We start from the raw sequence: 15,480 nt of genomic DNA on the forward strand, positions 1-15,480 counted from the left end.
AATTCATGAGTTGTAAATCTGCGCTAATGCAAGGACATATACCATGGGTCCACTTTTATTCCTTCCTTTAAGAATTGGACCCCTAATTTGGTCTCGTATTAACCAAGACCTTTTGTTTTTATTGAAGTTCTATCTCTCTTTGTCTATCTGCTGGCTCAACTATGAGTGACAGCATTGTGCTGTTCAAATCAGCACACAAAAGACTTTTGTTCAATACCAGGAACTACTGTGGCAATGTGTGCTTTTTGAGACAAAAAACTATTTTTGCATTTGCCAATGTTTGTTATAATAGTGAGGGCCCGGCAGCTACCACAACAATCAAAACAAGACACGTATTGACAAAACTAAAAGGCTGACAACCAATGTCGAACCTACTGACTTTGAAAATGCTTGTTTATTTTCATCTTGTTGAAACTGGTTACCCTGATGTTTCCATTATGGATATATACTTTAGAAATACCCGCATGCATCAACACATTTTACTAACTGATGCTTCAATTAAATGGTACCTAAAATTTCACAGCAGCTTAGTAAAACGTTATTTTTACTCATTGCATTTTTTTAATGAATGTTTTAATTTTGAAATCAAAGAATCCTCAATATAGCTTTCAAGCTTCTGCAAATTTTTGCATCTAATCAGAGAGCATTCTGGGAGAATTATACGTAGCCTCGTACTGTTCAACTTTGCAAAGTGTGTATACATTTTTGTACTGGAACTACTATCAGTAGTGCTGTCTGAGCTTACTACATTTCCTCACCATGCGCCCACCCTCATAATAAAGGCTTTGCATTAATAAACCAGAAATACAAGTTCGAACAGCATTAACCTATGGACACAAATGTTGCCTTCACTGCAGACAATGCCATTCCCAGATCTATAATGTGGTCCAATAAACTAGCAACCAAAGGTTGTCTGCTGCTGGGTGTTAGGCCTGTTTGTCCGGAGGTCAAAATAAATATGAAAACATGTTGCTTCATCTAGATGTATGTCCTATACTGTTGTGGTTGTAGGTGCTTTCTTGACTTGCACTTCCACATTCTGCAGATAGGCATGTCACTTGGCTCCAGAATTGTTTGTCCATGAGATACAGGTAGGGGCAGATTCTGTGCAAATGTTGTTTTAGGGGTGTGTGCAAAGTGATATGTGTAGCAGTGCAGCATCCCTTCCTGAGTGTTCCTGATGCCCCTATCCCTATTGTGCAAGTATTCTTTACATAGTGAGCTTTCAATATTTGTCTCTCTGACTATTGTGCATCCCATTGTGTTGCAATGTGGGTGATGTATTGTTCCAGAACAGGTCTGTTTCATGGAAGGGGTGTTTGTGTTCTATGACACATCCGTACATATGTGTGTTGAATCTGATGACAGTCCAAGGCATGTGTGCAATGTGAGGGTGTCAGTTATATTGGTAGATGTGAGGTTGCTGTGATGTGTGACACAATGTTGTGTACATATCACTGTCCCTGTGCCTAGGATGTGCTGATGTTTGTTTTTTTGTAGTGTAGTATTACAGTGTGAGTGACCTGCCCAAAGGGGGCGTTTAATGACTGTGAATGTGTCCTTCTGTGTGAATGACTCCGAGTGTGGACACAATTACACGTGCACTTAGTGCCTACATTGTGACTCCCATATCATGTGGATGACGGCACGATAATCTGTTGTTGAGTGTAATGACACATGTAAGTGAGTGTTCTTACCATTGGTTGTGTCTATGGTGGTGTGGATTTGTGCACCTTCGATGAGCAACAAGAACGGCAGGACGTGTGTGATGGGCTCCATGGTCGCACAGGACGTGTATGCTGCCTGCAGGTGAGTTGCTCCCTTTATACTCTCCGTTTCCACTTGCTAGGATATGGTGGTTGGACCACACGGTCACATTGGTGGTGTGCAACCTCATAATGTGCCTGGAGGAAACACAGGTTCGGCTGGCTTGTTTGTCCTGCCTTGTGACCGCAGCGGTCTGTGCTGCCTGGTGGTGCTGGCAGAATTACAGCAGTCTTTGCTCCATAGGCCCGCATGTCTCGTAATACAGTGGTCCGACCGCTAAGCTGATGGTAGTTGGACCGCCACCATCTGTGCACCGCCCAACTCATAATGAGGGCCAATATCTTTCCGGGCTAGGGTGCATACACGCTATAAAAATGACAGTCCTCACCAAGGTGCATTCTCTCTTCCAGAGCCTACCCATTGAGATGGACAGAGACTTCTTCCTGACTCCTCGTTCACTGCTCACCGATTTCATTTGTCAGAATGACAGACCTTGATTAACTTTTTAAGCATTGTGAATGCCGAAAGACTATGGGGCCCTTGCTCTCCTGGATGTACATTTATATTACAAGGCATCCCAATGGAGGGGTATTTCTGAATGGTCACTTTGTGAGTCAGACAAGCACTGGCTCCCTGTAGATAGGGCAGTGGTGGGAACGGTGATCTGGGATTTGCCTTGGAAACTTAGAGTGGCTTGCCCCTAAAATGCTTACCTAAGCACCTCGATCATGACGCCTCTTAAAATATGGGACAAAGTCACCAAATCAGCACAATGGACTACATTACCCTTCCCCTGCACACCAATTTGTTACAACCCTGAATTCCCTCCTGCACTTGACCTGAGGCCCTACGAAGCCTCGAGGGAAGGGATGCCCCATGCTAGCAGATCTATTTCACAAATGGGATATATTGTCTGAACACTGTCATAGAGATTTTAACCTCCAAAACACAGAATTCTTCCTTTACACTCAACTAAGACAATTGGCACTCCAATCTAACATCTGTCAGGCGGTCACAAGAGACTTACGGCCAATTGTGGAATTTGTCCGAAGGGATGGCATGACTAGGGGAACTTTTTTCTTCCTTTACTCTACTATACACTACAGTAACCCCATTCAGACCTCAACTTATAGCTTTCTGGGAATAACTCTTAGAAGCCGAGATACCTGATGAGAGATGGCATAGACTATGGAGAGATATATTGAAGTTTAACCACTCCCTGGGGCTGAGAAAAGCACATTTTAAGATCCTTTATAACTGTCATCTCTATCCTGTCAAATTACACAAAGTGTTTCTGGACACCTCTGATCTCTGTGAGCCAGGATGTGGTCTTTTGGGCCACTTTTGACATATCTGGTGGGATTGCCCCAACATTCGTTCCTTCTGGAATGAAATCCTGGCACAAATTAAAGAAATGTTGGGATACCCCATCCCCATTACCATTGATTTTGCCCTATTGGGTTTAAGCAAGATCACACTTAAATAACAGTTGAATGGTGATAAAGCCATAGTGTGGCTATGCCTAGGAATGGCGAAGATGGCTATTGCAGCACCATGGAAAAATCCTGAAGCCCCAGCAATCCCTTAGTGGCAAGTCCGGTTGGGGTGATTCCTCACCATGGAAAGAATGGGCAACAAATTCTCGGATAATTAAAAAAACTTTGTTTAGTTTCCTGTCTCTCTAGAGGTCTACCACTGACGTCATGTCCACCACGAATGAGGGGGTTGCACCTGTTCCAATGTTGATCCCTCGGAGGCAGCAGTGCTGTCCCTATCGGTCCCTGACTATATTTTCCCTTCACTGCTCCCTACACCAACCTTTAGCCTTTATCCCAAGCTGCTTCTTACCGCTCCTTCGGGAATAGCCTCCCCTCTTACACCGGACCCATTTAACAGGTTATAATAACGCAACGTGTTGTGCTGTCGGTTTATGTAGACTATAATCTGCGAGCAATATCTAGCGTTTGAAATGCACCCCACACTATTATGACACTGTGAATGAATAATTAGCTAAAGAAGACTTTAAGGGGTACTTTTGAGGGAAGATTGCTTGTGCTCCTGTTTTTCTATGTTTATACCAAAAAGTTCAATAAAAACAATTTTGAAAAACAAATAAATAAATAACTAAATAAATAATGTAACAACAATAAAATAATGTGCATTTTATAAATCTACTAAACCAATTAAATATAACAAATTACAAAAATATATATAATATTGATTTAAATATCTTCCCACCCTTCTCCCCTACAAACCCTATAACCAAAACCAAACCCAAACCCCCACAAATATTCAGATAAACCCTTCTCCCCTACAAACCCTATAGCCAAAACCAAACCCAAAACCCTCAAAATATTCAAATAAACTCAAAAGAAAACTTTTAAAGTATTTCCAAACTATCAAACAATTACTAAAACTATACGAACAGCTCAAATTAAGATATTAAAACACAATATCATAAATATTACAGGATAATAGAAATTCAATATTAAAATCTATATTTTATACAAACTACATTTAAAACACTAAATACTTACCTCCAATTATCTGTACCAAGATAGTCGTCTCATTTCCATATTTTTTTATAATATTTGTGTCAGACAATATTTTTGACACACTAGTAATGTCGAGTGCCTCTTCATCTTAGGGCTCGCTCCTTACTCATCTTGCTGGTCTTTAGTACTAGTGGGCTCTACCCCTAAGGTACGCCTTTGATTGAAAGGGTTTAGTTGCAAAGGGCACGAGGGAACAAAAAAAAGGGAAATCTAAAGTTACGAAAAGGCTGGTCATACGCTTTGCTGCAGCTGCCACAAAGCAAGGTTAAAAGAAGAAACAGGGGAATTATTCTGCTCTGTATATCAGGCCACCATGATTTACCCTCCTGAGGGCAGCACAAATGGATCTGGGTTTTCATTAACAGGATTGATGAGCAGGCCGAATGATGAAGCATGCCAGAGTGGATGAGGGGTCAGCGTCTGATTTACTAGATTAGAGCAGAGAGAAGCACATTCACTTCATCGAGGGTATATGTTTGTTTTACTATCTCTGTGAGTACTGGAGAGGGCTGGTGCAGAAACCTCCACATAACTTATGATAAAGCAAAGTATGCTTGCTCCATTCCCTATTTAGCAAGCAGATCAACAATATAAAGTAACATTCACTCTATTTTTGCATAATTGCAGAGTTTCTGTAATCTGGCCACATGTGTATCCAGATCACGCCATTGTATATAAAACTGCTTTAAAAACATAATAGACTAAAGGAGTTCATGCTCAATGGAAAAAAAACCTCGGTATAGTCTGTTAAATGATAGACCATGTGATTCAAGTATTACACAAGCTTTTCTAGCCTATTTTTAACAATTACTGGAGACACCAAGGGCCAAACACATGCACCGAGTTTGAGGAAGTGGGTAAAAGTTATAGTTTCATTGTCTTCTGTTGCGTGCTGTCCGAGTTGTATTCTTTGTCTGAGCTTCATCCCTGCAGACGTTGGATGATCTTTTCAAAGGGCTGCCGGCGTCCTTTCCCCTTAAACCTTAATTGGAGAAGGCATCACACTTGCTGCTACATCGAAAATGGTATGCCAAATTCCTCTTATCCTAGACATATTTATATATCCTAAAAAAATATATGTGAAAGTTGGTGACAGAACTATGTTAGATGCGTTCCGCGTGTGTTCCACTCTCTACTTGCAGAGAAAGTAGCAGACAAATTAGAAAAAGCTAAGTAATTACCTTCATATTGGATACTGTAGGAAAAAATGACTGTTAATTGGAACGAATTTAGAAACTTCACTCTGCTTGCAAAGGAAGTAGAATAGTTAAGTAATTGCCTTCATGCATGGATACTGTAAGAATGATTGTTAGTGCTAACCAATTTAGAAAAGAGTTGTCTATGACATATCTCATCCAATTTGATATATCTCTTCCCGAGTAGTTCGTAATCCTCTTTTCGTTGAACTACTGTAAGGTTAGTTTACATCACATAGTTGTATCAAGCGCCTTTTTAAAGTTGCTCTTGGGTCCTTTGGTGTGTAATTTTCATCAGTAAGCTGTGCTGTACCATTAGGAACTGCATGGTTAGGTTTCCCTGCAAATATGACTTTTTAGGTCTAGTGTTAGCCACATAGCGTAGATTGTACTAAAATTATATTTATAATATAGTTACTTATGAGGGCTATCAGCCAGCCCTCTTCATCTATCGGTTTATTATTGTGTCATTCCATTCGGGCAATGGGTTAGCCCACTTCAGCCATAGGCTACTTCCCTGTAAGTTGCAACATGTCTGCCCTTTCACAAGGAGCACAACTAAACAAAAAGTAGTTCCCTTCAGTTCCAGGGTTTGCTAAGCTTCCACAACAATAAAATATTTTTAAAAACCCTGAAAAAACAAGACAAGGATTGACAAAGTCAAAAGGCAGGCAGCCAGTGCTGGACGAATTGGCTTTGCCAGCGCTTGTCTATTTTTTGATGCATTTTTGGCAACTTACATCTCTGAGTTCGATCTCCAAGTTTTAAAAGAAATAGCAACTGTAAGTGTGTTGTGGATGGTAATAGATATATACTAGCAAAATACTAGGCTTAAAATATAGGACCTCATAACATATCAAGAAAGGCAAGTAACGAAACCATATAGGGTTTTTCTTACAGTCCAATAAAAAACAACTAATAGTACATAAATACAAAAACAGTGATAACAACTACATTAGCTTCTGACTAGGGGTTCTCCCCTCTTGAGTGCAGAGGGGGGAAAGCAAGAACGGAAGTCAGAGAGTACAAGATCCATGATCCCAAGGGATGAGGGGAGGGGAAAGGGTCAGAGGAAGAAGTTGCAAGGTGTTTCTGTTGGCAATGCTCGATTCTGGTGATCCCCTATTTTGAAAATAAGCCCACCAAGGCCAGGTTAGTGCGGTCATCAACCGAACTAGCACTTTTAATGGATTGGATTAAAAGGGGGGGGGCTGTAATTTATCAAACAGTTTGAGAATAGAAGTATCCCAGATAGTGGCTGTGCCCTCACCTCTCTGCCAGAGCTGACCAGGCATCAAGTTGTCCTCTTCAGCCACTCTATCAATCAATCATTCATAATTTATAAAGCACAGCAAATCACCTGCACTGGTCTCAAGGTGCTGGCACTGCTAGCTGCTTTGTGGTGCTCTGTTCATTCGAACAGCCATGTCTTGAGTCCTTTTTTTAATTCCTGGAGTGATGCGGCATTCCTGAGGTGCAGGGGAAGGCTGTTCCCGGCCGCCAAGTGAGAGGAGCGTCCTCTGCAGTTGGATCGACGGATCCAGTAGGTGTCAGCGAGAAAGTGGGAGGTGGATCGCAGGTGTCTGCTCAGTTGGTGGAAGGTCATTCGTTTGTTGATGCCACTGCCCATTGTGTGCAACTTGAAGCCAAATAAGTACTGTGGGCAGGTGGTGCCACCTTCCATGACATGTTTTGAACAAGACCATCGTGAGGTATACCAGTCTCAGGTGGTATTTGGTGCATTTAGAACGTTTGGTGATACCTAATAAGCAAAGCAACGGGTCAGGAGTCAGCTGTATGTCAACTACAGTGGAGATATGTTCCAGCACCTGAATCCAAACCCACCCAAGTGGTTGGCATTCCCAAACCATGTGCAAAAATGAAGCATTGGCATGACTGCATCTGAAGCACGCTGACAGTACCCCTAGGAACATTGTGTGTACTGAGGTATGTTTGATGGAGATAACTAACTTTGTGAATTAAAGGTGAGCTTTTTGGGACACACGTTTTACATGTTCCAGTGTAATCATCCATTGATTAACAGTGAGTGTGGTGCCTAGGTCTGCCTCCCATCAAGGTTTACCTCCTGGTGTAGATCTGCGCCTGCCGCTAGGAACGCTTCCTCGAAGATGGATATCCCCTTGCATCCCGCCACGTGCATAAGAGAACATTGTAACCCCTGAGGTAGTTTGGGTTCATTACTATCCACCATCCACGTGTCTCTGATAGCCAGTACAAGGGCATGATAAGTGAGGAAGGAGCCCGCTCCTAGTGGGGGAATCATTGTTTATAGTGCACTGTTCATTTGATGACAGACTAGGACTATGTGAAAAATATAAAAAGTATATATTTTACTATTCTGTGCGACCTAATAAATATATTGATGCATGCCAGAGCTGACTTGCAGTGAATAGCTGTCCAGAACACTCTGAACATGCCATCTTCTTTTCAAAACATGGTAATACCCTTCTGTCTACGTTACTTATGAACATATGTCTGCAAAGGCTTGAGCACTTGCTTTGTTTCTCTGAGTTACTTGACCAATCAGTACCTGACATGTATGGTTTTATGTTTGCTCTGGGTGCCCAGAGACAATCAACTGAGTGTAGTGCATTTTGAAAATTTAGAAAGCTGCTGCAAGTGAAATGGTAGCTTAGGGTTCCTGCCTTTTGATCACAAATATCACTCCTGGGTTATATGGATTTGATTGCTGGGTGTCAGACCTCTCTGATTGGCTGGCAGATATATTGAGCTGAACATGACATTTGTTAGATTTTTAGTATTTGTTCCCAAAACATTGGCTTTCTTTGGGCTTATAGGTGGTCATTCTGACCTCAGCGGTAAAAGGCGCCTACCGCCGGTCAGAAATCCTCCATAATTCCGCCGCGGTCGCGGTAACCCGCCACGGTCATTCTGACCCGCAGCAGCCAAACCTCCGAAAATCCGACAGCCACAACAGACCGCCAGACCAGCGGTCGGCGGAAAAGTGGAGGTGACAAAACCTCCACCGTCACGCCAACAGAAATACGCCCACGCCATTACGACCCACGAATCCACGCGGCGGTCTTTCAAACGCGGTTTTCCATTGGCGGTACACACCGCCGCGGTCAGAATACACACAAACGAACAAAACTCAGCCACATTGGCCGATTTGAATTCCACACACCTGATACACATACACACACCACTCCCACACACACAATACAATATAAAACACACACCCACATCACCCACAAACCCCTTCGACCAAAATCCAAAAAGAAGCACTGAGAGACACAGCAGCGATCACAGAACACCATCACACAGAGGCACACTACACCATCACCCACACAATATCCACACACAAAACAACACACACCACCACACTCAACACACTTAACTACACATACTCCACCCCACACATCATACACACCACTCCATGGCACCCCAAAGACACCCCCGCTTCTCAGACGAAGAACTCAGGGTCATGGTGGAGGAAATCGTTCGGGTAGAGCCCCAGCTCTTCGGCACACAGATCCAATACACCAGCATTGCCCGGAGGACGGAGCTATGGCAGAGGATTGTCGACAGGGTCAACGCTGTGGGACAGCACCCCAGAAATCGGGAAGACATCAGGAAGCGATGGAACGACCTACGGGGGAAGGTGCGTTCCATGGTATCCAGGCACAACATCGCCGTGCAGAAGACTGGCGGAGGACCCCCACCTCAACCCCCACAATTTACAACATGGGAGGAGGAAGTCTTGAACATCCTGCATCCTGACGGCCTCGCAGGAGTCGGCGGAGGAATGGATTCTGGTAAGTTGAAGCTTCACTACTGCTTCCCCCCACCTGCATGCCAAATCATACCCCAACCCTCACCCCCATCCTCGAACCCCACCCTCACCCCCACCCCCATCCTCACCCCCACCCTCACCCCCACCACCATCCTCACCCCCACCACCATCCTCACCCCCACCACCATCCTCACCCCCACCCCCAGCACACCTATTCCCTGCCAATGTCTCACCATCACAACCCACACATCCCAAAACCTAGGCCTGCATGCGTCCACTAAGCATGGACACCCATCACCAAAGCATGCCCAATGCATATACACATCCCCCCCACAAGCCACCCTCACCAAAGCCCCCACACACGAATGCCAGCACTTGGGGACACGGGAACCCACAGATACACCCATATGGCACACATTGAAACTATAACCATACCTCTATACCCCTGCAGGACCCGACCGCCAACACACCGCCACGGAGGGCCCAGAATTCTCCACACCCCCCACCCAAGAGGCCGTCAGCGATGACAGCAGCTCTGTCGACCTGGACACTGATGACCAGCCCGGACCATCGGGGACCTCTGGACAGTCGGTTCCCCTCACACAGGCACAGGCCACTACAGACCCAAACCCCTCTGGGAACACCAGCACAGCTCCCACCCAGCGGGCCCATGCCTCTGTCTCCAGGGCGCGTCAATCTGCGGTGTGTCTACCACTACAGGGCACCCAGGATAACCCACCACCCCAACAACAACAGGGACCTGGGGGCAGTGGTAGTGGGCACACTGGCCAGGGGGCAGAGGCCCAGGGAAACAGGGCAACTCGGAGGGCAGCGGTGCGACAGGGGGGGGACGGGCCCAGGGAACCCACTCTCCACGAGGCCCTCACCACCATCATGGGAGCATACAACCGCTCCCAGGAGACGATGGCGACGGTACTGGCCCGGTTCCAGGAGATCCAGGTACTGCAGGAGGAACACTATCGGGGGTACAGGGAGGACATCAGAGCCCTCACCTCCACCCTGGTTACCATGGTAGGGCTGCTGCAGGAACTCATCAACACCAGGACGGACACTCAACAACAACAAAGGGCCCCTGCCACTAGCCTGGACCAAGAACAGCCAACCACATCCGCCGGCGCTAGTGGACAGGAGGCCCCCGCACAACAGCAGCCCACCAGACCCCCACCTCCTGCAGGAGAAGAACCACCCCGCAAGAGGGCCCTGAGATCTCGCAAGAAGACAGAGTAGGATGTCAAGACCCCCGCCAGCAAAGGATACCACCTGATGCCATCCCACTGTCCCACATTGTCACCCTGTCCATCCTTGAACTGCCCATGCTCCATCTCTCCACAGGCCTATGGACAATGCACCTGTGTGACTGTTACTCTGGACTCTGCCATGGACATTCCTTCACCATAGCCCCCACCCACTTGAAACCACCCATCCCATTTTGAGCACTGAAATAAACACCTATTTTGCACAAAACTATCTGGAGTCTGGCTGTGAATTCAAAATATTGTAATTGACATGACAGTGCAAATATGTCCTTGTACATAGTGAAGTCAACAAACAGCTGCCACAAAGCTGTAGTCCATGGGGAAACGAAGCACAGGACTCGTAGTGGGGACCCCAGATCTGAAATAGGGAGGGAAAAGCCACAACTCAGTCATCATACACTGGGGCAAATAGACAGGCAGCAGAGATGCAGGAGAGTAGTTTACATTAACAAAATTATGTTTGAATTGTTACCTGTGTCCTATTGGAAGTACTGTGCAATGATTCTGTCCCTGTTGTCTGTTTCATCCCCGTCGTCTTCCTCCTCTTCACTCTCCACAGGTTCCACAGCTGCCACAACACCACCATCTGGACCATCCTCCTGCAGGAAAGGCACCTGGCGGCGCAAAGCCAGGTTGTGAAGCATGCAGCAGGCCACGATGATGTGACACACCTTCTTAGGTGAGTACATTAGGGATCCACCTGTCATATGCAGGCACCGAAACCTGGCCTTTAGGAGGCCGAAGGTGCGTTCGATCACCCTCCTAGTTCGCCCATGGGCCTCATTGTACCGTTCCTCTGCCCTGGTCCGGGGATTCCTTACTGGGGTCAGTAGCCACGACAGGTTGGGGTACCCAGAGTCCCCCAATAGCCATCCACGGTGTCTCTCTAGCTGTTCCATCACGTAAGGGATGCTGCTATTCCTTAGGATGTAGGCGTCATGCACTGACCCAGGGAATTTGGCATTGACATGCAAGATGTACTGGTCAGCCAAACACACCACCTGGATGTTCATGGAATGGTAACTTTTTCTGTTCCTGTACACCTGCTCCCTGTCTCTTGGGGGAACCAAAGCCACATGGGTCCCATCAATGGCACCAATGACGTTGGGAATATGTCCAAGGGCATAGAAATCACCCTTCACTGCAGCCAATTCGCCCACCTCAGGGAAAAGGATGTAGCTCCTCATGTATTTCATCAGGGCCGACAACACTCTGGATAACACCTTCGAAAACATGGGCTGAGACATCCCAGAAGCAATTCCCACTGTTGTCTGAAATGACCCACTTGCCAAGAAGTGGAGAACTGACAGGACCTGCACCAGAGGGGGAATCCCTGTGGGTTGGCGGATGGGGGACATCAGGTCGGGCTCCAGCTGGGCACACAGTTCATGTATAGTGGCACGGTCAAGCCGGTAGGTCAGGATAATGTGGCGTGCTTCCATTGTCAACAGGTCCACCAGCGGCCTGTACACGGGAGGATTCATCCGTCTCCTCGCCAAACCCAGCGGACGGTGCCTAGGAAGGACAACATGGAGCACACAGTCAAGCAACCCACAGGTACGTACTCACAGCTTGCACAGTAAACGATTCTCTATGCAGTGAATGGCGTGTCTGAGTGGCTATGCAAGGCCTAGGCCTGTGTGACGCAGTTGAAATTGAGCCATGTGGACCCTCGAAATGGCGGCTGCCTGACCTGTGAAGTGTGACAATGGGATGTGAGGTCAATGCGCTGGCGTGGCACACCGTGGCGGTAGGCGGTCGAAGACCGCGGCGCGAAGCCGCATTGGTTAACATTGAAGCCTATGGGTTTCAGGAGCCAATGGCGAAGGGCGCCGGCGGTGGCGGTACGCACCGCCGTGGTACGCACCGCCGCGGGCGTGACCGCCATTTTCTATCTACTTATTCACTTGCGACTTGAACTTTCACAGGAGAGGACCTATACTGCAAGTGTTGCTGTGACCTCGGTCTGGAAGGGACAATGGCTGCTGCGCCTGGGGAAAGGGCCCCTGCCTTCACTGGAGAAGAGTTGGAGAAACTTGTGGATGGGGTCCTCCCCCAGTATGCGCTACTCTACGGTCCTCCAGACCAACAAGTGAGTTTAATTCAATATGGATTTGGGGCCGCTGGCTGGCTTGGGGGCCTGGCGGGGGGCCTGGCGGGGATGGGGGGCATGTTGGACCTGGCGGAGGGCCTGGCGGGGGGCCTGGCGGGGATGGGGGGCATGTTGGGCCTGGCGAGGGGCATGGCGGTGGGCCTGGCGGGGATGGGGGGCATGTTGGGCCTGGCGGGGGGCATGGCGGGGGGCCTGGCGGGGATGGGGGGCATGTTGGGCCTGGCGGGGGGCATGGCGGGGGGCCTGGCGGGGATGGGGGGCATGTTGGGCCTGGCGGGGGGCCTGGCGGGGGGCCTGGTGGGGATGGGGGGCATGTTGGGCCTGGCGGGGGGCCTGGCGGGGATGGGGGGCATGTTGGGCCTGGCGGGGGCATGGCGGGGGGCCTGGCGGGGATGGGGGGCATGTTGGGCCTGGCGGGGGGCATGGCGGGGGGCCTGGCGGGGATGGGGAGCATGTTGGGCCTGGCGGGGGGCCTGGCGGGGATGGGGGGCATGTTGGGCCTGGCGGGGGGCCTGGCGGGGGGCCTGGCGGGGATGGGGGGCGTTGGGCCACTGGCAACGATAATGCAGACAAACTTGAACGTGGTATTTCTCCCTCCCTGTACGTGTCACATAGGTCCGCGCCCATGAGAAGATCGGGATTTGGCGTGCCATCGCCAAGGAAGTCCGGACCCTGGGGGTCCACCATCGACGGGGCACCCACTGCCGCAAGAGGTGGGAGGACATCCGCCGCGGGACCAAGAAGACCGCCGAGTCTCTGCTGGGGATGGCCTCCCAACGTAGGCGGGGTGCCTGCCGTCAACTGACCCCCCTGATGTTCCGGATCCTGGCGGTGGCCTACCCTGATTTGGATGGGCGCGTGAGGGCAGCACAGCAGACACAAGGGGGTGAGTACAAGCATAATCTACTCTGTTGTCGCGCAGTGGAGGTGTCTGGGTGGGGGAGGAGGGCTGTGGGTCCCCCTAGGCCAGGGCGATATCTGTAGGCTGGGCACCCCCGTAAGCCCCTGTGTCCCCAGCCACCACCCTCAGTAGTGTGCCAGTACAGCCATCCCTGGGCCGTGTCATCCATGGGTGCAGTTGTCAACTCTAGGCGTGTAGGGCATGTTCCACGGAATGCGTAGGGGACCCCAAGTGCGCAACTTAGTGCAGGGGGCATCTGTGTCTGTCATGTCCGCTAACTGTACCGGTGATCCATGTACTCAAAATCTCTTTATTTCTCTCTCCCCCCCCCTTTTTGTTTGTCTTTCTGTGCTTGTGTGCATCAGCATCATCAGGCGGAGGAGAAGTGGCATCGGGGCAGGAGGGAGCTGCATCTCACATGGCCCAGGAGGGCCATGCCACAGAGTCTGACTGGACCAGTGAGACGGAGGGCGAGGGGAGCTCCACAACGGGGACGACTGGACCCTGCAGCGACACGGACACGTCCTCGGAAGGGAGCTCCCTTGCGGGGGTGGCACCATCCGTGCCCCCCGCCATTACAGGTACAGCCGCCACCCAGCGCACCATCTCCGCCCTCCCAGCAGCCCCTCAGCGTTCGCCCCGTGCCCGCTCTGCCAGGAAGCCGGGCATCTCCTTCGCCCCAGGCACCTCAGGCCCTGCCCCTGTTACCCCCGCTGCCCTCAGTGAGGAGGTCATTGACCTCCTCCGAACGCTCATTGTTGGGCAGACTACCCTTTTGAATGCCATCCAGGGGGTGGAGAGGGAGGTTCATCGCAGCAATGCGTACCTGGAGGGCATTCATTCGGGTCAGGCTGCCCATCAGCGATCATCCAGGCTCTGGCCTCAGCACTGACGGCAGCCATTGTCCCTGTCTCCTGCCTCCCTCTACTAACTCCCTCCTCCCAGTCTCCTGTTCCTCTGCCTGTCCCACCCACACCATCAGACCAGCCTGCACACACCTCAACACCCAAGAGCAGCTCATCCAAACATAAGCACCACAGATCACGCAGACATTCACACAAGCAACATTCCGATGCAGACATGCCAACAGTCACTACCACCTCTGTGACCCCCACCTCCTCGTCTCCCTCCTCCCTCCCTGTGACGTCTACACTCACACCTTCATTCACCTCACCATCAGCCAGTGTTACCATCACCAGCACACCCTCCAGTACAGTCCGCACACGTGCAGTCACCACCCCCACTGCCATTTACACGTCCCCTGTGTCCTCTCCCACTGTGTCTGTCACCCCCTCTTCCACACCACACAAACGCAGCCACCCACCCACCCAACAGCCATCCACCTCACGACAGCCTCCCGCTCCTGCACCTGCACCCAAAGACAGCAAACTTGTCTCGCCTACAACCACATCCTCTCCCTCCACTCCCATACCCACTGTACCTACCACTATCCATTGTCCCAGGAAAATCTATCTCTCTACTGCTACCTTCTTTCCTGACCCTGAGCCCCCCCCTCCTTCTCGTCGGGGTAAGAAGAGCACCTCAGCCACCACCAGCCCTGCAGCCCCCTTGACAAGGGTGCAGGGGTATTGGAGCCCACCAGCCCGCAGGTCTGGATCTTTGCCCAGCAGCAAGGGGACAGCCAGCCCACCCCCTGGGAAGAGGAGCAGAAGGCGGAAGGGGCGCCGCAGGAGCCCGGGTTCTATATCCCCCCAGGACACTAGCCAGCCACCGTCAACAGCCACAGCTCCAAAGGGAGGAAAGGGCCACAGACTCCCGACTAAGGAGGGCAAGGGCAGCAAGGCGGAGAAGTCAGGCAGCAGGCCTGCTGCCCATGGAGGACCTGTCACAGCTGCCCAGGAGGAGCCCGCAACCCCCATAGCCGCTGCCCAGGGA

The 15,480-nt window shown here is 49.8% G+C and overlaps 1 protein-coding gene across 3 annotated transcripts in view; it reads left to right on the forward strand.

Moving 5' to 3' along the window:
* Positions 1 to 5,197: 5,197 nt before the first annotated feature.
* The window catches only part of LOC138250169 (toll-like receptor 7), a 135,179-nt gene continuing 124,896 nt past the window's right edge, over positions 5,198 to 15,480 (forward strand). For all 3 annotated transcript variants that reach the window (XM_069204706.1, XM_069204705.1, XM_069204707.1), the window contains exon 1: positions 5,198 to 5,347. Coding sequence is in view for 2 of the 3 variants with exons in the window: in XM_069204705.1 (XP_069060806.1) it covers positions 5,345 to 5,347 (3 nt within the window). In the remaining variant the exon portion in view is untranslated. The remainder of the gene's footprint in view (positions 5,348 to 15,480) is intronic.

The sequence above is a fragment of the Pleurodeles waltl genome, chromosome 8 (genome assembly GCF_031143425.1).
Source record: "Pleurodeles waltl isolate 20211129_DDA chromosome 8, aPleWal1.hap1.20221129, whole genome shotgun sequence".
NCBI lineage: Eukaryota > Metazoa > Chordata > Amphibia > Caudata > Salamandridae > Pleurodeles > Pleurodeles waltl.